Source organism: Pteropus alecto, unplaced genomic scaffold (genome assembly GCF_000325575.1).
Source record: "Pteropus alecto unplaced genomic scaffold, ASM32557v1 scaffold61, whole genome shotgun sequence".
Classification (NCBI taxonomy): Eukaryota; Metazoa; Chordata; class Mammalia; order Chiroptera; family Pteropodidae; genus Pteropus; species Pteropus alecto.
Genome location: NW_006434835.1, coordinates 19007405 through 19033526, shown reverse-complemented (window position 1 = coordinate 19033526; position 26122 = coordinate 19007405). Strand labels below are relative to the sequence as shown.

The 26122-nt window shown below is 47.8% G+C and overlaps 1 protein-coding gene and 1 pseudogene across 1 annotated transcript in view; both read left to right on the top strand.

Annotated features, from left to right (window-relative positions):
* CAPN13 (calpain 13) overlaps window positions 1-25252 on the top strand; it is a 51264-nt gene extending 26012 nt beyond the window's left edge. The window contains exons 7-22 of the mRNA XM_025045794.1: window positions 280-365; window positions 4136-4210; window positions 5316-5461; window positions 7194-7336; window positions 8436-8521; window positions 11173-11184; window positions 13077-13229; window positions 14243-14279; window positions 14635-14691; window positions 18038-18095; window positions 18193-18251; window positions 19805-19873; window positions 21589-21664; window positions 23578-23706; window positions 24605-24660; window positions 25226-25252. Of these exons, the coding sequence (XP_024901562.1) occupies window positions 280-365; window positions 4136-4210; window positions 5316-5461; window positions 7194-7336; window positions 8436-8521; window positions 11173-11184; window positions 13077-13229; window positions 14243-14279; window positions 14635-14691; window positions 18038-18095; window positions 18193-18251; window positions 19805-19873; window positions 21589-21664; window positions 23578-23706; window positions 24605-24660; window positions 25226-25252 (1269 nt within the window). The remainder of the gene's footprint in view (window positions 1-279; window positions 366-4135; window positions 4211-5315; window positions 5462-7193; window positions 7337-8435; window positions 8522-11172; window positions 11185-13076; window positions 13230-14242; window positions 14280-14634; window positions 14692-18037; window positions 18096-18192; window positions 18252-19804; window positions 19874-21588; window positions 21665-23577; window positions 23707-24604; window positions 24661-25225) is intronic.
* Window positions 15693-15810, top strand: LOC112478585 (annotated as a pseudogene).
* Window positions 25253-26122: the final 870 nt, after the last annotated feature.

Below are 26122 nucleotides of genomic sequence, written 5' to 3'. Positions count from 1 at the left end.
CCCAAATTCTGAGATGCAGCCGTATGGAATGATGAAGTTGCACCTGTCCTGTGAGGTACCGAGCAGAAAGGGGCCATTTTCTCCTCTATCTCATTTCAACACCATGCAGGCAGCAGACATTGATTTTTTTTTCCCTTTCAATTTTTTTCTGGCTTCAGCCAAATGAGGTCAGAAGTTAAATTAGTCCTTGGAGGTAAAAAGCAGCTGCATTCATATCCCCTCTTTCTGCTGACTTTTGCTGGAGTGTACCCACAGTTTCCTTTCTGTTCTTCTTTACAGATTCAGTGCAAGAGGGGCTGGGAAGATCTTATCCGCCTGTGGAACCCTTGGGGCAACACCGAGTGGCGAGGGCGCTGGAGGGATGGGTATGGCTCCTGAAAACCCCTCTATCCATCACTGAGACCCAGTGTTCAGAGGGTGCTCTGCCCCAGGAGGGCGGGATCTGTCTCACCTGCTGTGGATCTCACTGCAAGCTTTTCCACTTCACACCTGTATATGGCTGTCAGGCCATCTCATGCTCCCATGATGCCATTCACCAAGCATCTATTAGACATCAACTGTGTACTCTCTGTACTAAGTACACTGTGTTAGGCGGGTGCTCGTGGCATATATACAGATGACGAGACCCTAGCGTCTGTCCTCCAGAATGTCACAGAAGAGCTGTGGACCCACATACCCAGAATTATTATTTAAAAAAAGGCGGGGGGGAGTGGAGTGGGCAGGGCAAGAACCAAGTTCTACCTGGCAGAGAGCTGGAGAGAAGGTGCCTCATCCCATAAACAGGTTCTGTGGGATTCTGTTCCTGATGACACTATGTCCTCAGGATAGAAAAGACTTCATTTTGGGGGAAGTTAGGGGAACCAAGGAAAATATTTGGATCTTTTTATTCAGTCCAGCTAGGTCGTCATCCTGCCCTACTGACCTGGCCTCTCACGTGTGACCGATGCCAGGATTAGCACCTTGTTCAGAGTAGGAGTGAATGGAGCTAAGGGGGTCTCAGATGTTCCTGTTGGCCATGTCCCTGGCAATTGCTCTCTGACCCAGCTGACCAATGGGGACCTAACTATGTGGTCAGAGGTTCCCAGGGAGCTGGGCTGGCATTTCCCAGCTGCCAAGAGAACTTGTCCATGGTCCAACCCCCTTGCTGAGAATGAGATGGTGGTTCTGGGAGGGACAGAGGGACAGTCACAGGTTATTTGCTCCTCTGGACAGCTAGTGGAGCTCAGTCCCGTGGCATTCCTCTGAGGACCTGTGTAAATCCACAAAATCAGTGGTGACCACAGCAGCATTGCTGAGCGCGGGGTCAGGGGAGCTGGAATATATGAGGACAAGGTGGGAGTAGGATAGAGAATGTGATCTAAGAGGAAATACAAAGCATTCAGACATCCGGGAGGACAGGACCTGACAAGCAGTGATAAGCAGCACCCAGAATGTGGCCCAGTGGCCCAGGCTAGGCTGTGGCAGGGACCGCTCTGATCCTCCGTGAGCCCCGACAGCTGATGTGAGCCTGACGAGTGGGCGCTCAGCAAATAGGAGATGGAACTGCGATGAGGGTGGAGGGCAGGAAGGCAAGGAAGGAAACAAATAAAATGAATTCACAGCGAAAACCTGGTGTGACCTCAGATGCACCCTGGACAACCAGGCAGCTGAATCCCCTCCACAGAAAGAGAAAGAACTTGCAAAACTGGGAACCACTGAAGAATGTTTTCACTTAGTCACCCTATCTCCTCTTCTCTCGCCTCTGTTCTTTCTCCCTCCCAGGGGTGCTCTTTGCTCTTTCCACTGTAAATCTTAACCGCTTCTGGCCTTTTCCAGTTCACCTTCCCAGTCATTACCTCAAGCTGCCAAATATGGCCCAGGGGGTGATACGATTAGCTAGAATCCCTGGTTCGGGGTTGGCTATTGGGTATAGGACTAGAGGAGGGGCAAATGTCAATGACACATTCCCCCTGGGGTAGAAGAACAGGGTATAAATTCACATGAGTTGATGTTTTGCCCAGTCTCTCATGCTAAATATCAAGTGACCCATAAAGGCAACAAGTGACACTGGAGATCAGAAAAGAGGAGCCTCCAATGGGCTGGCATGTTCAGTGAAAGCTTCGTGGATGGGACTGAACTTGAGTTCAACCTCCCAAAAAAGGAGGACTCGCTTCGTAAGAGATCATCACGTAGGTGGGGAAGCGAAGGCCACTGTGCTGAGCCAGGAACATTTATAATGTGTTCAGGGCCAACAAGCGGGCCTGAGGCAAAGGAACTGAGGAGCTGCGGCTGAGCCCAATGCCAGCTCACAAGTCTGGATTTGCACCCTCTGGGCCTGGGGATTCGTGAAGACCTCTGAGCAGGGCAGAGATGTATGCAAAGCAGGGACCGGGGAGATGAATATGGCAGCACCTACACCGCGGGAGCAGGTATTTTGGCTGAGCACTAAGATTCACCATTTCCCACCAGAAACCAAGCTAGAAGAAGGAAGCAACAGGGCCACATAATCACTGTCTCCATGCAGGGGGTCGATTTCCTCCCTACTTTTTAAAGAATGGGGATGGATGGAGAGAGCCGGATGGTCTCATCTTAGCCATAATTGAAATTTCAGTCGCACACACTTAAAGGCAAACTTGCATGAATCGATAGCGTATTGATTTACACTACATTTATTTTCCCTTACACACTGCAGAAAATGTAATTATCGCTTAATTATAAAATTGCCATTTTACAACAGTACATCTGACTGGCTCAGCCTGCAGCCAAGAGCCTGAGGGGTGGTTCCTGCCTGGCTCTCCCGGCGCAGACGTGACCCAGGCTCTCTATGGAAGCCACTGGCAGAGAAAGATCTCATTACACTTCTGTGCCTCTGGGGCTGCTGCCTCTGAGCACGCCTCCACTTTAAGCAGCAGGCTGTGAGGGTCTCCTCCCTCACCACAGACCCTAGGACTAGCTTCTGGAACACATTACCCCCAATGAAGTGCACAATTTTAATTATCAGTTAAGCAAGCAAAAGTTCATTGCATACCTACTATGTGCCAAGGCATTGTGTTAAACCCCTGTGACGATATCATTATCATAGTGAGCGAGGTTCATTGATCTCATGGAACTTGGAATCTAGTGAGAGACAGCAAGAAGTGGACAAGCACTAGTAACACCAGGTACCAAGTGCTGAGACAGGAGTGGCATAGGGTGCCAGGGGCCTCCCAAGAGGGACGCTGACTCTGGAGGCGAAGTGGGAGTGTCAGAGGAGGACAAAGTTTTCCAGCAGAAATGCCTGATGGGAGGAAAGATGAGTGAAAGTTATCGGGTTATGGGACTGAAAGGAGGAAAAGTATTCCAGGCAGAGGGAGCCTCAGGTAGGGGGCCAAGAGGTGGTAGAGGGAGGGGAGGGGCAGGTGTTTTTAAGAAAATGAATACTCATTTTTGCTGGAACGTAGAATTCAAGGGTGGGCGTGGGGTGAGGAAACAGGGAATTGCTCAGGTGAAGCTGGAGAGGTAGGCAGAAGCCAAGGTTCTGTTTCAGGAGTTTGCACTTCATCCTGAGAGTCAAAGGGTCAATGTGTTTTAAGCAGAGAATGCCATAATCAGATTTCTGTTGTGGGAAGGTCATTTTAATGGCAGCGTGGAGAATGGATGGGAAAGCAGGCAGGGCTGAGTTTGGGGAGATCAGTTAGAAGTCCACGAAGGAGATGAGAGTTCCTGAACTAGGGAAACAACTGTAGGGATGGAAATAAGCAGATGGCTTTGAGGGGAGTTTAGGAGGTGGAATCATCAACATTTGGTGATTGTTTGGATGTGGGGTGCGTGAGAGAGAGAGAGACTCTCATGTTCTCACTCGGGCAACAGGAGGAGTGAGAGAATGAATACAGATTGAGACGGGTTGATTTGTGGTCACTGGGCCTCTGGTGGAGATGTAGGATGGACCACGGCAAGTATCCATCTAAAGCTCAGGAAAGAGAACCAGGCTTGGCATAGCCTGGAAGCCATCGGCATGTAGAGAATGACTGAATCCTGTTACTAGGTAGAATGGCACTCTCTACTTGGACCTAGGAGCTAATGGAGGCCTGAGCAAAGGGCCCCTCCTGGGCCACATGTGGTTGAGATAAAACACTCTGAAGATCTCACACTATGGTCTCTGTCTGTCCACACTCAGGTCTTCAGAGTGGCAGGAAATTCACGACCAACGGAAAAGCCAGCTATATCAGAATAAGGACAACGGCGAATTTTGGTATTTACACTTCTTTTAAAATTATATTTTAAATCTTTAACTATTGCCCAAATCCTCAATCCCTACCCCTTTCCCTAAACTTTTGAGAGACTAGAGATTAGCTTTGCAGAGACTAGGACTAACTTCTGGAACACATTACCCCAATGTAGTCCTATATAGAAGGAGGCTTTTCTCTCCACCAAGACACAAAAGCTTTGAACTGGAAATTACTTGTGTGCTCTCTCTTTCTGTGAAGATTTCAGCTCTGAAATATTGAAACTTCCAGAAAACGATAATGGCCAAAGCTTTGAAAACAACTGTTTCCTGGGAACTAGGATGTATGATTATCATGCCTGTATCTTCTAGGCTTCTTTTTGGGCCCCGGAGCTCCATAGCGTACCTCTGGCATGAATTCCAAAAGAGCAACTCAGCTCAGTGTTCATATTCCAGCCCTGATTCTAGAGTTCTAGGTGAGACATTAGTGTCATTGCCCAGCAGCTATGTAGGACTAGATGTTTTGAAAACACATTTCTGACCATACGCTCACATCTGAAAGGATATGGTGGACATTTTTCTGAGGGGTTGACTGGTTTACTTAATGACATATTTAAATAAAACTTAGCATGTGGGGAAAGGAGGCTGGGTCTAAGTAATTAAGAATCAGAGGGACAAATGTAAATTAGAAGGAAAAATATTTCCCAAATCTCCACTTTAATCACAGCATGAGGTGAGATTTTACGTGTGTCGAATGCATTTTGTTCTGATAAAGACCTCAGCAAAGAAATTGGCAAAGGACCCTAGGGAAAGGCGGTTTTCCTCACAGCATGTAAGACCCATGGCAGAGAGACTGGCAGTCACCCTGCTGGCCATGGGAGGGCTCACAGTTTGATCAGTGGGTTGAGAAAATAATGGTTAATTATTTTCACCAGTTGACAAGTGAACCCAGAATTTGACTCTGCCCTTGATGACAGATGAACCAGAATGAGGGGCTGATCTTTGGGTAGGACAGTGGTAAGTTAATGGATACTGTAGCTGACAGACAAAAGTACAGTAAAGTGATGGGAACCTCCCCCCCAGGGGAAAAAAAAACTGTGGTCATTAAATGATGTGTATCTATTTTTAACAGGATGTCATGTCATGATTTCCAAGAGAATTTCTCCTGCTTGTATATATGTAACCAATTTCCAATCAACCTGGACCACAAAAACATGCCCCACGAAAGATGGTCCCAAATGATGTTTAAGAACCGCGTGATTCCAGGAAACACTGCAGGTAGTTATGATATTGGTAATTATTCTGTCAGACAGGAAGCTGCCAGCCCTAGCCCTGTCCTGGCTTCAGGTCTCAACGGCCCTTGATTCTGGACCATCAGCCCAAAGTTGTAAGGAAAGGAATTTTTCAGCCTAAAGGGACAGCTATACTTCTCCAGAGGAAATGGTTGTTGGTGGGGGTTGGCAGGGGAATCTCAAATGTGCATCCCCTGCCTTTTCTTGCCCTCCCTCTGGCCTTCTGCTAAATTCCACCCAGCTCCCAGGAGTAGAACAGGCTCACTGCTCTTCAATAGTTACCTGGGGGTAGAAAGAACACTGAGCAAAAGTCAGAGTCTGCGTTAACGCTTGTCCTTGCACATACTGGCTTCGTGACTCTGGGAATATAGCTGGTCTCTGTCCTCAGCCTCCCCACCTAGAAACAGTGTGATTAGTAATCCCCGTCTGCCCCTTGAAGCCACAAGCACCACCCAGACATAAGGGAGAATATGTCTGCCCCCTTGTTTGGTGTGTCCTGCAACAGTGTGCTAAGAGAGGTAGGTCCTCAGAATCTGTCTTTGGGAACTCCTGAAATGAATCTTGTTGGTTGTGATTTTAGGAGAGTCGCATATTCTCACTGCATTTCCTACTCCCTATTTGTGACGTGGATGAGTGAAATAGCTCTCTGTAAAGATGAGCCTGAGAGTGATTACACATCCTTGATAGGAGAGGCTGTGTAAACAACATGTGTATATGTGTGTGCTTGTGTGTGTGTGTTTGCACCCAGACATGTCATTCCCTCTGCTTATCTAGAATAGTTTGCTTAAATGACCCTATCTTCCAGGGTGTTCCTTTTCTTTAACCTCCTGTTCATTCTGCTGGTCTGAGAACCTTGTCACCAGGAGGCCATGGTCGGACTCTAAGAAACTTCTGAGTCACTCGGGTTTGCTGATTCACCTTCCTGAACTGTACCTGTCCTGCTGTGGGGCCAAAGGCCTCTTCTCTGGATATAGTGCACATCAACAGACTAATCTAAATTATATGTTGGCCATTTTTAGTAATTCCTTACAAGGAAGAGAAGAGAACCAGCACGCAAGCACGTGCTAGGTGCTGCTAATTCACTTACTGTATCATTTTGTTCAACCCTCACAAAAGCCTGTGGCAGTGATAACCTTCTGCCTCCCCATCCCTCTTTCACAGTTTTCCAATTATGCCCTAAGCCTTCCGATGTGTATTAATTCATCTCTATCCTGACTTCTCTTCATTTCTTCATGCATCTGAACCTAACGGTTTTCACATTTATTCTCTTTCTTGCTCTGGCTTTGATGCCCATGCTTGGATGGTAGAGTGTTACGAACCACCATCTCTCTGCCTATTTTCCTGTCTCCATTGGTGTTTGGGGGATTGACATCATTTCAAGGCTCTGATGTTATTACCAATACATAAGCTCATGCATACCCGAGGACTCTGAAATTCCGCTTACTACTATAAAAATAGTATTCGACTTTACAGTTTAGGAACCATTTTCACCAAGTGGAGAATATGCCCCCCTCCTTGTTTTTAAAAGGAAGAGACCGAGGCTCACAAAATAAAGACGCTTGTTCCACAGCTAGTAACTGTGGGGACTGAGACCCAGGCCTTCGGTCTCCCAATCCAGTTTCTAACCCAAGCCACCAGGGGTCTCTGAGCTGGACATGGCCTCATCCAGGAGTCCCAGGAGCTGAGCTGAGCTCTGGTGACAGTTCTTTCTCTTGCAGAAGGACTTCAGAGGGACACACAGTACATCTTCTCTGTGCCAGAGAGCACGGAAAGCAACAATGTCATCGTGTCCTTCAATGTTATGCCACAAAATTTAAAGGCAGAAAATGAGAAATTTCCACTAAACTTCCATGTGTTCAAGGTAAGAGAGCCTGCTTCGGGGCTTGCCCGTTCAGGACATTTGTGTATAACTTGCGGGAAAAGAGCTGCCAAGCAAGCGGGGAGAATTCATTAAACCACAGCCTTGGAGATAAAACCCAGAGGGGCTATAGAGTTCATCTGGTCCAGCTCTGTAAATTTGCAGGAAAATCTGAGACAGAAGAGATTAGACTTGACCAAGTTACAATGCAACACACCTCCTGCCTGTGTCACTTGTCAGCATTTCCTGGTATGCTGCAGGCTCTAATAACTCAGTGCTTAAAATAGTCTGATCCAAGGCCAGTTGCAACAATACAGAGATTCCTTAGACCACCCCAAACCTTCTGGATCTGAATTTCCGTGGACAGACTCTGAAAATCTGCATTGTAATCAGCTCCCCAGGTGATTCCTATAGACGTGAAAGTTTGAGAATGATTGTCTAAACTTTGGGAGAAGTTTGAGAAAAAAATAATTCTGGATATAGAGCTAGGAAGTATCTTTTCTCTTGTTTAGACTAGAATCCAATCATCACTCTGTGGTTGGCTTGCAAACATCTGCTTGGCTACTCATCCCAGGCCCGGTTTTCCTCCCCACCTAGCCTCCCAACCAGCTTTTCAGCTCCTGAGGGGTCATCCCCCGCCCACAAGCCTGCACACACCCCAACTGTGAGTAGGTAATCAGGGAATTTATTTTTGAAAATATCATTTAAAAGAAAAGTGTTACAAAAGAAAACTGATGCCTCTGCTCCTTTCTCCTTCCCCAAATAATTTAACGCATCTCAAAGATAAGTGATTGGTTCTTAAATCACATACCCCACAGTCTCTCTGCACTCACTTGTATAACCAGGATATGCAACTATCAAATGCTGGGATCGCCTCTCCTCTTATTAGACTTGAAGAAACTGAGACTCAGTAAGGTGAGGTGACGTAGTCGGAGTTAATGGCAGAGCTGGAGACTGAACACCAGAGTCTCCCAAGCCTGCGGTCAGATATACCCATCACCTCTATGGCTGCAGCTCTGATTACAGCATCTCTAGAATAATCTCAGTTTCTGCCCACTGAGGCTAAGGCAGTGTTTACACAGGGATCTTAACCCATTTACAGATAGCCAGGGCTCCTGAGTACTTCACTGTCATGGCGGAACAGTCCAGCGTGCTGGCTGTAGTTCACTCTTCTAAGAAGGCCTCACAGTGATATAGTACTTCAGAGTTCCAAGCATGTTCACATTCATTTACTCAAAAACCTTAGTATCTCCACTTTTATGGATATGGAAGCCAAAGCTCAGAGAGCAAGAATGACCTGCCCAAGACACAGCTGGGAGGTGATGGGGCCGTGCTTCATGCCAGAAGGTCCCGGGTCCAGGGCTCTCAGCAGGGCTTAGGCGCTTGCCTTTCTGGGGATGCTCACAAGTCAAAGAAACACAAATGATTCTGGCTCTAGAAGCAAGAGAGCCCTTTGGGTTCTGCTCACTCTGAGCACATTTCCACTTCCTAGTTGCATAAAATCAATGGAAAAGAAATTTTTGGGGTTTAGCACAATATTTCTGAGATGCCTCAACCCTGCTAAGACTATCAAAGATCATCTCCTAAGGATGCAGTAGTGGACAGTTGTTATTTTCATCACCGCAATGCACTTGAATATCCTTTCCACATGGTGGAGGAACCTTGGTAGAAGGGAGGATCTAGTCTCCCACTGCAGCAAAGAGGCCAAATATTCCTTCTCCCTAGTCCTCAAATGCAAAGGGGAAGATTTGTGAGCCAGGTTTGTCCAATGAGATGCTCCATCATGCCCCTCTGTTACACATACACACTCTTGGTTCCTCTTGGCTTTGGCTTTGAGGAAGTAACTAAAAGAGATAGGACTGTCAAAGGGTTATTTGCAACAAATCTTTGGGCCTGGCAGCAGCAATGGGTACAAACCCTGTGGTGGCGTCCAGCTGTGTAGCCATCTCATCTAGTTCCTACCCATTTTCTAAGCTTGCATTCTCTAGATGTCCCATTGATTCTATGAGCTAGCCTTCCCATAAATGACTTCCTGCTCAGCCTACTCTGAGTTGGTTCCCATTGCTTCCAACCACGAATCCCAACTGATTCAGGTGCTTTCTGAGAGGACACTCATCCCCAGAGTCCCTCAAGTTCTCACCCTCTGAGAAGAACAAAAAGAAGAGAGTTGGGAAGTGTTGAGAAGGAGTTGAGGTATCTGATCTACACAGCCAAGACTGAACAGTGTAGGGTACCAGACAGGACAACTGAAAATATCTCAGCCAACTCTTCCCTTTCCTGACGGGAGAGACCGAGCTCAGAGAAGCTGTAAGGGATGCCCTAGCACACAATTCCTGAGGGTGCTATTTGCATTGTCATCTATGAGTCTGGTGCCCCAGAGCTGGACAACACAGAAGCCTTGTGTTAACTGATTTGCCCAAAGCCTTTGCAGTTCAGGAGCCCTGGCAAGATTGTAATCATATCTGTTTTTTTCTACTTTTGAGCCAGACATGCATTATTTCTCAGCTGCCCACTTTGCTAAAGGGGCACTCAGACCCAAGACCTCCTCAGGCTCCCTGGAGATCCCAGTGGATCTTGCAGGATCCTGACTGAGTTAAACACCAAAGAAAAGTCCAGATCTTGATACCTCATGAGACACTTCACAAGAAAAGTCCAGATCTTGATACCTCATGAGACACTTGGGTTTCTTTCACAGTTCAGCTGAGAAACAGGCTAAGGTTGTGCCAGCAACCAGGCTCTCAGAAGTCTCCAGGGCTCTAATGGTGTTTGTAAGTCCAGCACTGCCCAGATGCCAGCTACGTGTGGTGCTCCAGCCTTGGTGTGGGTCTGTAACTCTCCAACTTCTAGGGAGCACGGCTCTACCTTGCATCAAACTGAACATAGGTGGTGTACAAAGAGGCAAGGACAGAGAAAAAGGACAAGGGTAGACAATCCATTTCATCTTTACCCCAAAGCTCCTCCCCAAGCTGACTTTCTACGTCCCTTCCAGCTCACTCCTGGTCTGCAGAGTAGTCTGCCTGGGCAAATCAAGTGGTCTGTTACTCATAGGTAGGGCCCAGGAGAAGCAGTAGAAAAGAACCGAAATCCAACTGTGGAAGACAGTGTCTGACAGTGGGTCTTAGTCATAAAAGAAGCATCACAGTTTGCTCTATTCTTACCTCGGCTACTTAGACTGCTGAGCTTCAGCTTCCACAGTCATAAAATAGGGAGCCCAGTGTCTGCTTATAGTGACAATCTGTGACAATCCAACACATTATATGAAAGTGCTTTGCAGACAATGGAGTGGCTTAAAAAGGGGCTGCATCCTCGGTGCTTCTATCTGCCCAATGGAAAGACTGGTACGTAGATATTTCCCCGTTCAGAGGCACACATCCAACCCCTACAAACACCAGGGATCCTAGAACAATTCCCATCGCACTTTACAATTGTCTGATGGGATAAAAGAAGTTTATATCTCATTGGAGCTCCAGCGTTGGTCCAGGTTCTATCTTACCCCCAATCCCCATCGATGCCTCACTGTTCATCCCAATTTTATCATCATTGCTGTGACAAGTAACCACAGCTGTCTGAGCTGACAAAGGGAGAGTCTCCTCCTCTCAGGCACTTTATTCACCTCCTCAGTGACCTTCCCCTTCATGCTCCCTACAACAGGTGCAGTTTCCTTTTTCACGACTCCACACAGTGGGTGAGTAACGGTACCTGTTCATCTCCAGGTGTGCCACGGAACAGGCTGACCATGCAGGAAGAAGGAATGTAGGGACCTGGTCCAGGCTGCTGAGACCTGCTTGCCTGTGTATACTGGTTTGGGTTCCTGAACCTGCCTTTCTTTTTCTTCACAGGTGGACCCTCAGGTATGGCTCGCCGCTGCCCTAAACAGGATGCATGCTATGCGAATGCAACTTCAAGGCACATCCTCTTGCTCTTCTTAAGACCAAATTGCCACCCATCCTAAGGAGATATTCTGTCTCAACATTGGTGACGGCTGGTTTAAAATATGAGTAAGGATGGAGAAGGACAGATGGAGTTTGGAAAACCAAACCTCACAGGCACTCGGACCCCTTAACCGGATATAGGCTCTTTGGTGCTGTTGCTGCTGGGGGAGGCACATGTGCCTGGGGACCACCGGTGGGAGGCAGGGAGCAGAGTGTAGCCACAGCTGACAGTGGTGAGTGTAGCACGCTCACAGGTCTAGAGGAGCTCCTCCAGGCCTTCCAGGGCTGTCCCAGTACTTAGAAGCCAAACAAGGGATATTCAGAAAGCTGGGCACCAAACAGGTTTGTCACAGCAGTAGCCCAGCCACAGAGCTGGGTTTCGGATCAGATTTTGGTCCCCGGCACCCCAATCATGGAAATGGAGCTTCTGGAATGGCTTTAAGGGAGACATTCAGGTGTAAGAAATATGTCAGTGTTTCAGCTCCCTGAGCTGGAGAATGAAGTGGGGACTTGATCCAGGAAAAGGCACGGGCCCTGTCCCTAGGACTGCAGGGTCAGGTCTGTGTGGGATCAGTGACTAGTGGCTACTGTTAATTTACTGTGGGGTCCTCTGAGCACTGAACCAAGAGCCTCCCATCATGCCTCCACAGCCACTGAGCAAGTCTGTTCGGAAGGATTAGGAGCCTGGACAGGGTCACAAGGGTCCAGGGGAGGAATGAGGACAGGGGAGCAGGGAAGCATGGAAAACCTTATCTTCTAGATATTATAGGGCATGATGCCTACACACGTGTGCACGAACACATGTGCACATGTGTGCGCACGCACGCGCATACACACACACACACACAGCCACAGTGCTGACTCTCTGGAGAAAAACTGATCTCATCATTGCTTTTGCCAGAAGGGCCCAGGCAAGTCAGCCTCCAAACCCACTGGTGCTGCTAATGTCACGAGAATCACTTTGGAGGTTCCACCCAACCTCCAGCTACATACGTGTGACAGTCGCCTATCTTCTGTCTCATCTTTGAGCCTAGCCCTGTCCCCACCCCCTGAAAAGAAACTCCCCCATTCTTCCTGTTTTTCCCCAAGGCAGAGCTCACAAATAATCATTTCACGCTGCATAACCATTCTAAATGGAATCCCCATGCTCAACTGTATCGGGGAAAATTTATTTAGTAAGGGGTTTTTATTATGTAATATGTATGTGACATCCAGTAATAGGAACTGCATTATATTTATTGTTTTATCTCTAAGAAAATATTGAAATGAAAAGAAAATGATCAGGGCCTATTATCCTCCAATGAAAAGAAATTTCAGGGCTCTGTTGGAAAGACGAAATGGAGGGAATGAGTGGAGTCCAACTCTACAGTGCTGTGACAGTCTAAAGATGCTTTGCAAAATGTTCAGGACAGAAGGAGATTTTGGGCTCCAAAAGTAATTCAGTGTTGGAACAATCTCACTAGTTTTCATGGAAGTCTTCTTTATATAGAAGCCAGAAACCCAGGATGCCCAGGATGTTAGAGTTAATAAAGCAAAACCGTGTGTCAAATTTCTTTGCATTCATTGTGGTGTTAGCATCTATATTAAATAACAGTCTTAAACCCTATTGCATTTTGAGCTCACTTAAGCACCATCCTCCTTGTTAGGGCCTCGAGTGCTGTTTTGGTGTGTGGAGAGGGATCTGGAAGGCAGTGGGTCTCTTCTGATGGCTGGGATGCATGCACGTGGGGGGCTTTCTCACCATCCTCGTGTTTCCTCTAGTTCCAGCACTTCCGGGAGAGATTGCCCTCCACCTTTTTTTCCCAATTCAGAAATGCTGACAAGGGCATGGTGACGAAAACCAAGTGCAACCTCACAGAGTACTTCACTCTGAGATCGGGGACCTATGTGGTGGTCGCATCTGCACGCAGAGAAGCAGTTGAGTTCTTGCTCAGAATCTTCTTGAAAATACCAGACAATGACAGGTAAGAACCTCTGGAATCCTAAATGTTTTATTCTACTTAATTTTATTTAAAAAAAAAAAAAACACACATTGTGTCATTCTGTGCAGCACGTACTATGTCAGCATGGGACCTGCCCTCAAAATGCTCACCATGAAGAGGGGGGAAGGAAATCTGAACCAATAGCTAGACCACAAACAGGATGGAACCAATGCTCGAGGGAATTGCTGAGTCACACAGGAGGACAGAGTGGAGGGAGCCACCTCTGGCAAGAGGTACTCAGGAAGGCTTCTTGGAGGAAATGGCACTTGAGCTAGTCCTTGACTGAAAACATAATTTAATGTTTCAAAGGGGAAGGCAATTCAGAGGGAGGAAAAAAGCATGAGCAGAAGCAGGAAAGTGGGTGAGCAAGAGTAAGTGATGTCAGCTGTATGTACAGAAGGTAGTACATGGCATGCATGGCAATTGTGTGAAATGTGGCCAGGATGTGGGGTACAACAGGAAGACAGTGAAAGGTGGGCATGAACGGCAGAGTCCAATCATGGAGGGTCTTCAATGCCAAGTCAGAGGTCAAGACTGGGATCAGTAAGCACACACCCTACGAGGCGCTTCATCCCCTCTTACACCCACGGTAGCGATCCCTATAATCACAGCAGTCCTCACAGTTGAACGTGGAGGTCTACTGAGTCCAACATGCCAGACAGCCACTGTGCCACCAATCAGAGATGGAACTTGAGATAAAGCTTATCTGTCATTCTGCCCATGGGGATGATTGTATATATATATGTGGTTATGAAAAGAATCATTTACTAAATGGTTTGAGGACCAGATGACCCAAAAGACTGGACACGTGGTCATGACGCTTCTCTGTCTGCTGACTGCCATAGCCGCCCTCTTCATCTCCTGCTGTGCTGAGAGCTCTCCACTCCAGTCTTTCACATAAATGTCCAGTGCCACCTAAGTGCCTTTCATATGCAAGCTTCATTTGAATAGTGAGCTGATCGTCCTTGTCACACTGTCCCCCCCTGATTTTCTAGGAACTGGGGCAGCAATTTCAACCTCAGAACACTGAAGGTAGGTGTGTGGCGAGGTTTGACTGGTGAACTTCATGGCTACATCTCATCCCCAAGAGCTTCTATCTCCTTCTTTCTTGCCTGACAACTGACCCATGAAAACAGAGACACCACGTGAGCCCGTGATGGCTCAAAAGGGAAGAGCAGAGGGGAGAAGTCCAGGCCTCTAAGGGCAGGCTGGACCCAGCCATCTTCTTTCCACCAACTTCCGTTCTTCCATTCCTCTAAATGTTTTATCCGATTGCTGGATGAAGCCTCTGTCTCAGATCCACATAGGGAGTTCTTGTGCCCTCACTATACCAAACAAGTGGCCTCCTTCCCCAGAACCTTGTTGGCTGTTTTTTTCTTCGATCCAGGCAAGTCTTCCAGAGAATGACTCTGAACAAAGGATGTTCTACAGATACGCTTGGCAGGTATAGTACTTAGCATGGGGACAGGTGACAGGGACCAGAGGGAAGAAAGTCTCTCCCAGGCTTTATCAGGGTACAGAAGGGAAAAATGACTTGATGGGTTATTTTATCAGCCTCTTTGCCTGGATGTTTCCAGAACTGATCTGGCTACCAAACCCTGGAGAGAAATGGCACCCTATCTGGGTGACATCTGGGATGGAATATAGAGCTTGGAACGGGAGGGGCTGATGGGGGGTGGTGTAAGTTTGTGTATGCTTTTAAACTCTTTAAACAAGCATTTGGCAACACCCCTTGAAATCTTTCCTTCTCCTGCTCTGCCACTTCCCACAACCTTGGCGTCATTCCTCCCTGGAGCTGGCCGGCTTCAGAAAGCACCAACAGCTCTCTTCCTGCCAAGCCATCCATGTGCACAGGGGATTTTCTTAATGATTTTATAAGCCATTATCAAGAACTCCTTGACTTGTCAGGTTAAAAACTGCTGCCAAGAGCTCTGCACGATGAGTTTTTTTGTTTTTTGTTTTTGTTGTTGTTGTTGTTTTTACCATTAATATCCATGTTTTTGTGGGAAGTAGAAAGTGATACAGATAATCATGTGTACAGAGCCAGCCCTGAGCCAGGCAGAGTCCAAAGACATGAAGGGTGCCAGGCATTGAGAGGGCTAATGGGGCAGTGGTGACCAGGAAGCAGCCCAAAGGGAAATTGTTTAGGTAATGGGGGCCCACAGGAAAACACAAAGAGAAGTGAAAACTGTGTCTGGCATGAAGGGTACACATTGCACCGAATAGCTCAGTATGGAACCTCCTTGAAATCAGGATGCGCTCAGGATTCAGATCCACATATGTGCTGATTCAGAAGGCACTTCACTTGATGCAAGATAATTGTCCCCAGTCTGTGAGCTCTTGAAGACAGGGAAAACAGCATATGCATTCCTTGTTCCTAATACCTATCACTCCCCTGGCACAGAGAAGGTTCTCAATCAATTTGCATTGAATTAAGACAGATTAGTCTACAGCTGTGCCACCCTGAACACTCCCGATCCCATCTGATCTCGGAAGCTAAGTAGGGTAATGCCTGGTTAGTACTTGAATGGGAGACTACCTGGAAGACCAGGTGCTATAGGTGTAAAAAAAATAAATAGGTAGGTAGGTAGGTAGGTAGGTAGGTAGGTAGGTAGATAGTTAGATAGATAGATAGATAGATAGATAGATAGATAGATAGATAGATAGATAGATAGATAGATAGATAAAAATAAGACAGATTAGCTTCCATAGAACATATGCCCAAGCTAAGGTCCCTGACCCCAAGGCAATCAGCAGGACCTGATCAGGATACCTTGAGACCAAGCTTCCTTTAGGGGCAGGTGGCAAAATCCTCAACATGGTCCATGCACCTGCACATCTGAAATAAAAAATACATATAGTGTGTCAGATGAGAAATGGTACGGATTGACTAATTAAGACTTTTCCAAACAATCAAATGTCTCTTCATAGAGGGTAACTGGAGCCTTCATAGGAATTAGAATAAGATGCAGGTGCAGCTTTGTGCCAAGGAGCATGGCCAGAAACTGGAACCCAAGCTGAATTGCAGCCTCTTTTCACCCCTTGGCTGGGCACCGTTGAGCAGGGCCGACCTGGCATCATTCTGTACAACCTGCAGACTGTGCTCAGACGTTGTGCCCTCCAAGTTAAGCTGAAAACAAAATATTTGTCAATGCACTCACGATGTCCTCTCTCCTGATCTCTTGTCATCTGTTTAACTAGTGTTAAATGAACACTTAACACTATCACCTCCATGAGTTACCTTCATTGGCCATGGTAGTGGCGACGGTCCCTTAACCTAAGGGCAATCTGTGGGCAAGCAAGGACACACTCGGCTTCTGGGTCAGTCCAGGTCCATCTATCCATCATTTATTCAGTTGGAAAACATGTCCCAAATACCTAGCACATTCCAAGTACCGTGCTAAGTTTTGGGAATGCAAAGCGTCTGTCCTTGGGGATCTTATGTTGAGGTGATAGAGATAAAGGGAAATTCTTCGGGAATTCATGGAGGCAAACTTCATCTCCACCCTCATCTTCCTATGCTCATCTCCTCAAACCTTTTGGTGTTTATTAGGTACAGAGTCCAGGTCAAAGGCTGTCCTAGGGTAGGAGACATGCAGAAGGAAGGGGATGTGGTCCATGCCCAAAAGCTGCTTATATTCTAGTTGGTGATTCCACATGAGTTAGGGTTCCTCACCATGTCATCTGGTCTTAAAGAGAGGTGCTATGGTTCTCTTGAGGAAAAAACTCAGTTGACGGTGAACACACCATACTGACTTCCCTGGCATAACCGACCAGTGAGACACTGGAGAGATGACCTGAGGGCCAATTTCAGACAGTGGAAAATGTGTTTCTCTGAGTGTATCATGAGGGGTCATCCTTCTAGCTAAAGGACTCCCATAATGACAGGCTTTAAGGACTGCTTTTGATATCAGTTCTGTGTGGTGAGGCCAACTCTGGGGACAGCATGTCTGTCACCTGTGGGGTGCTGGCTCTCAAAGACCCCCAAGGAGGCACCTTCTTCCACATGACCTAGTGCTACTCTACAAAGCCACTTGCTGAGAGATCATGGTCCAGCTCTTTTCCCCAAGTAAAAGCTTTTCCAGGGTGTTAATGTCACCTCATCCCCTGAGCTTTTACCTGGTTGATATAAGAAACAGCCACATGCAGAACAGCTCCCCTTCTCTGTAAAATCATCACAGAAGACACTGCCCATAAAGCCATTCAGTGTCCCCTATAGAAAGTTGAATGCAGTTAATGCCTCTAGAAATTCAGGCCAGGGAGTTTCTCCTAACTTCAATTACTTCTGAAGGAAAACCGTGATGTCTCCCTTTCTGCTTCAGCTTCTGGGAAGAATAATGCTAAGTAACGTGCTCAATTAGAGCAGCTTCTCTTAGGCTCAGTTCCCGTCATGCTAATCTCTCACCACACACACACATTCAGTAGTTATATTTTCTCTTAGTCTCTTTCCGGAAGCAGATGGGGAAACACACCTACAGGGCTGGATTGAGTCATTCAGCAGAACTCCTGAGGGGCTCCCAAGTGCCAGGCCCAGGACAGAGGAAGCAAACACTGCTTTCAGTCCAATAAAGAATGAAGAGATAAATGCGAGGTGATCCGTACAAGGTATCGAATATCAGGAGTAACCAGCACTACAGATGTTCAGGGGAGGGAGTTAGCACCATGGCCTGGAGCCATCAGGACAGGTTTCCGGAGCAAGCTGATTGGAAATCTGAGTGCTTTTACAGTCAGGCAGTGCCCCTGGGCTCCTGGGCCCTGAACGGTCCCTGAACTCCTCCCGTTTGCGTCAGGGACTGGACATTGATGCCACCCAGCTTCAGAGCCTTCTCAACCAGGAATTCCTGAGAGGTAAGGACCTGCTGTCCCCCACCTCATCCCCACTGCCAACCCAGTCTAATGCCAGCCTCCCCGAGGTGTCAGTCCTTCCTGTTCTTCCTCATCTTAGGACCTCCGGGGGACACATTCTCTTTGGACGAGTGCCGGAGCATCGTGGCTCTGATGGATGTATCCTTTCCCCCAGTTCTAGGAACACATCTGCTCTGTGGGCTGCCCTCGGAGTCTAATTAGGATGCTGGGGAACACTATTCTCTCAGTATTTTCTCTTCTTCCTTGGTTCTAAGAGCTCACGAAAGAGCCCAGGTTTCTGTAGATTCCATAATGACTTCCTAATTCACCAGAACAACCACAGCAACAATGATAATTATTACCATCTACCAGGCATCTCCCGTGTGCCAAGAACTGTACTGGTATATACGTATTTTCTTCCTTGTAATTCTTGCAACAACCCCTGTGATAAGAATATTATCATAAAATGGAAGAAGTAGGGGTTCAGGGAGGTTCAGTAATTTGCCCAGATCACACATCTAGTGAGAATTTCTGCCTGATTTCTGTCTTTTTGCAGCACCAATGGGAACTCTTTTCTCTCCACCCCTCCCCTTGCCACTGGAGGAGTCTTCACTATTTCAATAGCTTACTCAACAAGCCCCGATAAAACTAAACACTAAAACTTATAGAAAATGCCTCAGTCTACACAGCACCCCATTATTAATTACGCTGCATTTGCAGATGAAGAGACTGGAGTTGGGGCTGTCCTGTGACTTGTCTAAGTTCCATGGCCACAAGTGGTAGGGCTGGGAACCAAACCCAGGACTATTGACTTCTCTCTCCCAGGAGCCATTTCCCAACAGGCAAGAGGGACTAACTCCATGGACGCATGACCCCCACTGCTGCCTACAGCTCTCTCCTCGGGTGTGTGCTGTCTGCTGGAAGCAAGACAGATTCCCCAGCCCTTTCATGCTTAACAAGGCTCCAGTGGGAATTTGAAGCTGGCCATTGTCGAACAAGAGGGCTTTCTGATGAAATCATAAATCAGGCCCTGTCTCTGCTGGCAGGGTTTGGAATCCCTCAGAGACACTGCCCATCCCTGCAGACTGATCAAAATTTATCTGCGGGGCCACAGCAGCCCAGCAGCCCAAGCCAAGTAAGCCCAAGGGAGTCACATGTGCCAGACCCCTACAAAGGAGACAGGTCTTCTCTACCCTTCCTCTTACTCACACTCCAGTTTCTCAGAGATCCGGTTCTTTCTTTCCATTAGTTCTCATTAAACCCATGGTATGGACCGACCAGGGTTGGCTTTAATACGCCAAGTGCATTCCACTTGTGTGCACACCTGGCGCACGTTCACCTCGCATAACGCTTCAGGAGTTGCCATGACTCCTTCATGCTCTGCTTCACTCTCCCCTGCCAGAGGCCCCCCCAACTGATGAAGGTTTTTCAGGCTGTGTTTTGGGCTCTCTCTCTTCCCCTGGATTCAAAGGATGTTGGCCCCACTTTCTCAGACCTTTCTTCTCCTTCCAATTCTTCATTTCTCTTGTAAGATAAACATAAGCCAGGTCCTTGTCAGATGCAGCGGGAGCCAGCTGGCATGGGACCATGTCCCGTCCGGGTAGTGTTGGACCAACTGTGTTACTAGTTGATGGATGGAGGACTCGTTGGCAGGACCCTCGGCCTCTCTGCTCACTGCACACTGGACTGGTTAACTCTTAACTCCCCAGCAGCTGAAATTGAATGGGCGGCTGGATAAAGAGGAGTTTTCGAGACTGTGGAGCCGTATTGTCCACTGCCAGGTACTGGCGTGTTTTCTTTCGACTAGCTCTTAGTCCATCCAGTTTAGCAGATATTTACTGGGTGCCCGACCCTGTACCAGGGTTGAGGGGTACAAAAAAAAAGAAACCTCACCCCTGCCCTCAAGAGCTCTCATTTTGTTCAGAGAGACGTCCATGCACCACCAGTGGTCCCTGGCCTCCCCAGTGGTCTTCGGACAAAGTCAAAACTCCCGTGCTACGCACAAGACCCTTTGAGTCGGGATCCTCCTTTGGGGTCCAGGAATAGCCCTTTTTCTCATTCCAGCCCTTCCTTCAGACCCCGACTACAAGACTCCTTGCTGTTCCCTCCCTCCACTCCCAGCCTGGCCAGGGTCCACCCACCCTGAGCATCCAGCCAGCCTCAGATGCACCTTCCCTGCAGGGCCTCCCTTAGGGGTCTCGCTTGTCCCCGAGGCCAGGTTCGTTTCATCCTCAGCTCCTAACACTTGAACCCACAACAATAAAATAAAGTTCCTGGGTGGGGCACATTCCAGGGTGTATCACTTAATCCCTGGCTTGGCGTTATTTTGTTTTTCAAAGGGCACTGCAATGGCTGACATGGACCCCCATTCGATCGTGGGGTCCACCAGGGCCGGGGCTCCCTCACAGTCATCATCTTTCTCTAGCTCCTTCCTAGTGTCTTGCACAGAGCAGATGCGCTAAAATGCTGTACAAATGACCGAATTAATGAATTACTGAATGAATAAATGAGTGACTATCTCATTGAGAACAATCCGGGTCGGTCTTTATACTCACCAAAAGCCAGATGAGGCCAGGAAAAGTTCTCAAGCTGCCATTTCACAGTAATTATCACCTGCAGAGGGCTATTCTGCCTTAGAACAGCTCCTGTGGGGCAGCTGGGCCTAGGCCCACGTTAGGAGTCCTGCATTCAGCTCCGTGGCACTTTCATGCTCAGTCCCAGGCAATCACTCACCCGCCCGAGCATTAGTTTCCTCACCTGTGAAGTACGCTGATGATCAGGGCTATAGTGAGAATCAGGGAGGGTCAGAAACATGCCAGGTAAGTGGAGAGCCACCCTGTACAAAATTGAAATGTTAGGGTTGCTACATCCTGTAACTGCACTTGGTCTCAGATGCAGCTCTCACCTGCCTTCAGTGCGTCCTGCACGGTGCTCATATTGTGCAAGGCACTCTTCCAAGCACTTTATAAATATCTGTTCATTGACTCCTTGCAACAAACCTGGGAGCTAGGTACTCTAATTAGCCCTGTGCTACAGATGGAGAAACTGAGACCTGGAAAGATTAAGTAACTTGCCACGATTTAAACCAGACTGGTTGGTTGTAAAGTCTGCACTCTTAACCACCACCCTATGCAAACTCTTTAGAGAGCCGTACTCCTCCCTGGAAAGCAGTGGGCTACCCTGTGTGTCAGGAGCCGGGTCTAGGGGGTGAGGAAGGAAAGAGCAGATTGGTTGAGGGGAAGCTGTGTGCCTAGGAGAGGAACTCACAGCCCCGCAGCTGGAGATGAGAGTGGGCGGCTTTATCAGGCAGAGCCCGCCCCTGCCTTCCCCTGTCTTCAGCTGGGCTTCCCTGCCCGCTCTGACCTGAGCCCACTCAAGTTTTAGTGAAGCAGCCTCCAGAGATGGAAAAGAGACTTCTGGGAGTTCCCTCTACCCAGGACATCTTCAAGGTGGGCACTGGGACTCACAAGGGCATCTTGCTTCTTTTCCATATCAGAGGGTTTTCCAGAACACTCAAAACAACTCTGGTGTTTTCCTGAGCTCAGATCTGTGGAAAGCCGTAAAAGATGCAGGTAAAGCAGGGGACCCTTTGAGCTGCAATGATTGGGGGCGGCGGCGGTGTGTGTGTGTGTGTGTGTGTGTGTGTGTGTGTGTGTGTGTGTGTGTGTGATGCACACCCTACCATGCTGTAGGCAAGGCTTGGTGCAGCAGTGTGGGTGGTCAGGAAAGAGCGGAGCTGCAGCTTCCATGTCCTTCCCTGGATTACTCTGGCTTCTGTGGGCCTCCAGGCTCCGGACTCAGACTCCATCTCCCCGGCCTGAGTCCTCATGCGCCAGTCCTGATTGCCCTTCCCCCCAGCACAGATCTAATTGTGAGAAAATAACCCCGTATGATTGATACCTTACGAGAAACCAGGTCCCCCTTAGACACGCTTCCCTCTCAGCATCTGGGCCATCAGAGTTAAATACCCTCGGGTGAGCTTATGCATTCTCTTCACTGAGGGTTCGGGGCTAAATGAAATCAATGATATCTGTCTGCTTCAAGGAGACAAGAGCGTCCAGGCCTGGGCTGATGATAATACTACCTTAGGGTGCAGGAGTGCTTCATAGTTCAGCAAGAACTTGTACTCCCGAAATCTCATTTGATTGTCTCAACTACTCTGGAACGGGGAAGGGCAGGAGTCTTTATCCCCACTGTACCAATGGGGGAAATGGATCGCAAAAAGGTTAAGTAAGGAAATTGCACCTTCCTTGATAAAATGCAAAATCAGGTAACACCAGGATACCGCTGGAAGGAAAATCATAATTCTCCCTCTCTCTCTTGGCTCCTGGCCTGGAGAGCAGGTCGAAACATGGGCTGCCGCTTTTGCTAGAAAGCAAGCTATGGTTCTCAACTCAAGTGAGCGTCCGAACCACTGAGGGCTTGGTTAAAACTCAGACTGAAGTGCCTCACCCCCCACCCAGCCTTTACAAGTCAGGAGGGCTGGGGTGTACTCAAGAATTTCCATTTCTAACAAGTCCCCAGGTGAGGCCTGATCCGAGGATCACACCTTGAGAACCATTGAATAGCCAGTGAAAGTCGAAGTCTTTAAAGGAGACCTGCTAATGACTCCACAATAATAAAAGGAAGAAAAATAGAAAATAGTTGGACTTCAACTCGAAAGCCTTCAGAGGCCAGAGTGTGCCAAGTTGGAGAATGCACGCCCTATTCAAAGGCATTCAAGTTCACATTTTATTAACTCTGCTAGAGAAACCAGTTTCTGTCTGCATGGGGTCTACAGGCAACCAGGCTTGTCCTCTCGATAGATGGTCTGGCTTGCAGTTTCCCTTGCTCACCAGAGCTCAAAGGTAGCCATGTGATTGGTACCTCCCCTGGAGTGCATAACTGGACATGCAAAATGACAAGGCCCAAAGAAGGCAAGGCACCTCTGTCCTGTCCACCCAAGGCCACCTACTGAGTTGAGATTCCCCGCTCTGAGACCAGTCTCTTCTCTGGGCGACTGACTTAGGACTGAATCTTCCTCTTCCAGGAAACACACTGACCCACACTAGCAGCACCAGATGTGAGACCCACGTATATTCATGGGGTTGGGGAGGAAGGTGGTTTTACAAGGTCACCAGCAGAAAGAGGCAGGGTTGGGAGCAAACTCCAGGTGTCCTGCAGCCCCATCCCTCATGGGAATTAGCAGGTGATCATAGAGGCCGAGGTGTCCTCAGAGTAGTCAGGGTATCGAGTATCTTGAGTTGGCCTCTGGCCAAACTCCAGAACAGTGTTGTTGTGGCCCAGACATCACTAGGAAAGAAGGAACTAGAAAACCATAAAAATACTGAACAGAAGGAATGGACTGGCCACCCAGCCAGGCTGAGCAGGAAACAATGGCGGAAGGCCACTAGGCCCTCTGCGCAGGCTTCTCGGGCCTTGTGAAGCAGAGGACCACCCCCACTCCCGGCCTCCTCCCCACTCACGGGCTCGCTCTGCGTCCCAGACTTCCTTGCAGGGATCTCCATCAGCAGCGAGCTGCTAGATCTCATGGCCCTTCGGTACAGTGACAGCAGTGGCAGCGTCAGCTTCCCTAGCCTGGTCTGCTTCCTGATGCGGCTGGAAGCCATGGCAAGTAAGTGTCACTTGGATGCCATTCTGGGGACCTTCACAGGGATGAAAGAACATAGAAGATGCCAGAAATGCACCCCTGCCCCAGGCCTCGGCGAGACGTCAGTAGGGGGGTGGCCTGGGGTCCTGCGTGAGAATCGTTGCCCCAAAAGACAGAGCCAGCATGAGCCTGCGTAGTGATGTAGTTGGCTTGTGTCCCCAACTTCCCTTCTTCACCCTATTCTCCCCAGGACATTCCCCTATCCCAGGTCCCTCATTTCCTCATTACCTGGTATGTTCACTGCCTCTTTCCGGAACAAGATTAAATCACTGTGTCCCCACTGCAGGTTGTGTTTATAGTTTAAACCTACTCTTTAGCTGTGCAATGAATGATCTGGGTCTCAGCTGAAGGAATTGTACACACAAGTGAAGAGCTGGGGGCAGGAGGTCTTTCCCCAGGCTTCAGAAGGAAGGTCAGAGATTTTGACACTTTTGAGCAGCATACCTCTTTGTTTTAAATGAAATCTTATGTGAAACCCCAAGCCATAATATAGCTAAGTATGGAGCTTCTGTGGTAGAAGTGGGATCTGGCCTGAACTCTAAGCCTGTGCACTATCCCTGCCACATGGCACCTCTGTAAATACTTCCTAAGACAAGCCTGCACATCTCCAGGGCCCGGTGTGGAGAGATGCAAAGTGCAAGGGAACTGGAAGAGGGAGAGGCGCCAGTGGGCCAGAGCAGTCAGAGTGGTAATTTGAAGACAGGAGCCCCGAGCTGTCCCACAGGTGTGGAGTTTGCCCAGAAGAAAAGTAGGCCAAGGCCAAGTACATTCTGTGTAGAGTGAGAGAGTGCTTTACACAGAATGAGTGCATTTGCTCTTCATTTTCTTTTAATCCTGATTTCTCTCCTCCTCTTCACCCTAGAGGCTTTCCGGAACCTCTCCAAGGATGGAAAAGGACTCTACCTGACAAAAATGGAGGTAAGCTGCCTTCTCCTCCCAGAGATAGGGCACCACCCCAGGCCACCTTTCCTCACCTGATTCCAGGGAGCATTTTTCTCCTTGAAGATATTGAACACTCTGTCAAAGGCCGGCCAAGCCGCTGGCCCCCTTGCCTCCAATTACTACCTTTATATATTGCTAGCTGCCAAGGCTGCTTTAGGATCTTGGCAGACAGATTTTATTTTTTTCCAATAGCTTAATAAAGCAGAGGATTATGTGGGAGTCATAAATCCAAGAAGGAACTGAAGAACACCTGCTGAGCTCACTGTACATTAAACTCACTCCTATTGAGTTTTAGAAAGAGCCTCCTGGCCCAACCAGCTGGTCAACCTCAGCCATTTCTCTCACCACCTGGCTGTTCAGGGAGTTAGCAGCAGATATGCTGTGACAGGGGGCTGGGACCTCATGCTTGGGTTGGAATTAGCTAGAAAAGGTTGATGAGACTAGACTGAGATCGTTCAAGGGAGGAGGGCACTATTTACCCTGATCTATATTAAGCTAATAATTTTAAAGATTGGTTGTAATGATGATGCTTATTTCTTAGTGGATGAACCTGGTCATGTACAACTGAAGCAAGGAGTAGAACAGACCCCAGGTAAGACGTAGCAGCTTTAGAATCATTTATTCTAGGGACGTAAAAATTCCCCTTCTCATTCAGAAACTACATATAAGGTTCTCTCCCTGGGAGCAGCCTCCCCCGAGATTACAGAGCCTTTGTCCATGTGAGCCAGGGCTCAGCTGCTTAGGGGGCCCCTGAGCTTCAAGGCCAAGGCTGCAGATTTCATCCAAGCCACGTAGACCAGTGAACATTCGCAATAGAGTGTGGCCTGAAAGTCATGAGCGATTTAGAATTCTTTTATAAAATTAATTTTTATTGAGATATAATTGACATTTAGCATTGTTTTAGGTATATAACATAATTTACATATGTGTATATGTGTGTGTGTGTGTGTGTGTGTGTGTGTGTGTACACATATATATAGTGAAACAATCATCACAATAAGTTTGGTTAACAGCCGTCACCACATAGTTACAAATTTTTTTCTTATGATGAAAACTTTTATGATTTATTCTCTTTGCAACTTTCGAATATACAACAGTATTATTAACTACAGTCAGATGCTGTATATCACACCCTCAGGATTTAATTATCTCATAACTGGAAGTTTGTACTTTTTGATCACCTTCAGCCATTCTGCCCACCTCTCAACCCTCCACCCCTGGAAACCACCAATCTGTTCTCTGTGTCTATGAGTTTGGTTTGGTTTTGGTTTTCTTTCTTCTTTTTTTTTTTTTTTCAGATTCCACATATAAGTGAGATGATAATAATATTTGTCTCTCTCTGACTTATTTCACTTAGCATAATGCCCTCAGGTTCCATCCATGTTGTTGCAAATGGCAGGACCACTTTCTTTTATGTGGCTGAATCATATTCCATTGT